The sequence below is a fragment of the Myotis davidii genome, unplaced genomic scaffold, assembly GCF_000327345.1.
Source record: "Myotis davidii unplaced genomic scaffold, ASM32734v1 scaffold337, whole genome shotgun sequence".
NCBI lineage: Eukaryota > Metazoa > Chordata > Mammalia > Chiroptera > Vespertilionidae > Myotis > Myotis davidii.
In genome coordinates this window covers 1,863,423-1,864,193 of record NW_006288250.1, presented here as the reverse complement: position 1 = coordinate 1,864,193, position 771 = coordinate 1,863,423, and the positions used below count along the sequence as shown (strand labels likewise).

At 59.5% G+C, this 771-nt stretch overlaps 1 protein-coding gene across 1 annotated transcript in view; it reads left to right on the top strand.

Moving 5' to 3' along the window:
* Positions 1–771, top strand: part of PLEKHG3 (pleckstrin homology and RhoGEF domain containing G3) — a gene marked incomplete at its 3' end in the record, with an annotated part of 36,966 nt that extends 36,195 nt beyond the window's left edge. Inside the window, exon 19 of the mRNA XM_015561543.1 lies at positions 635–771. Within this exon, the coding sequence (XP_015417029.1) occupies positions 635–771 (137 nt within the window). The remainder of the gene's footprint in view (positions 1–634) is intronic.

Here is a 771-nt window from a genome sequence, read left to right as displayed (position 1 = left end):
CGCCAGCCCTCCCTCTGCCCTCCCCAGCCCTCCCTCTGCCCTCCCCAGCCCTCCCTCTGCCCTCCCCAGCCCTCCCTCTGCCCTCCCCAGCCTTCCCGTGGAGCAGGGCCTCTGGAGGAAATATGTCCGTGCCCCTCTCAGCGCCCCCTTTTTCCAGGAGAGCAGGAGCTCTCATCTTTCTTCCTTTGACTCTTGATTCTTGTCCACTGCCATTTCTTTCTTTCTTTCTTTTTTAATATATTTTATTGATTTTTTACAGAGAGGAAGGGAGAGAGATAGAGAGTTAGAAACATCGATGAGAGAGAGACATCGATCAGCTGCCTCCTGCACATCTCCCACTGGGGAGGTGCCCGCAACCCAGGTACATGCCCCTGACCGGAATCGAACCTGGGACCCCTCAGTCCGCAGGCCGACGCTCCATCCACTGAGCCAAACCGGTTTCGGCAACTGCCATTTCTTTATTCTTCCTATTTCCCTTTGATAAAGGGGCCGCGCATGGTCAGTGAGATTTCTCTTCCATCATCACACCCAAACCCCACCAACCAGCCTTGCCCAGAGTGTGCGGAGGGCAGTTCAGAGGCCTCCCTTCCCGCCCCCTCCGCCCAGTGGTTCAGGCGCCGCTCTCTCCTCACAGGCAGGAGAAGGCCGGTGTTGTCCCTCGACCAGGAGCAGCTGCTGGTCCAGGAGCACCGCCTGTCCCGGCCTGGCTCTGCCGGGGAGATGTCGCCGCGGTGCTCCTCCTTCAGCCCCCCGGCTGCCACCTCCAGGAAC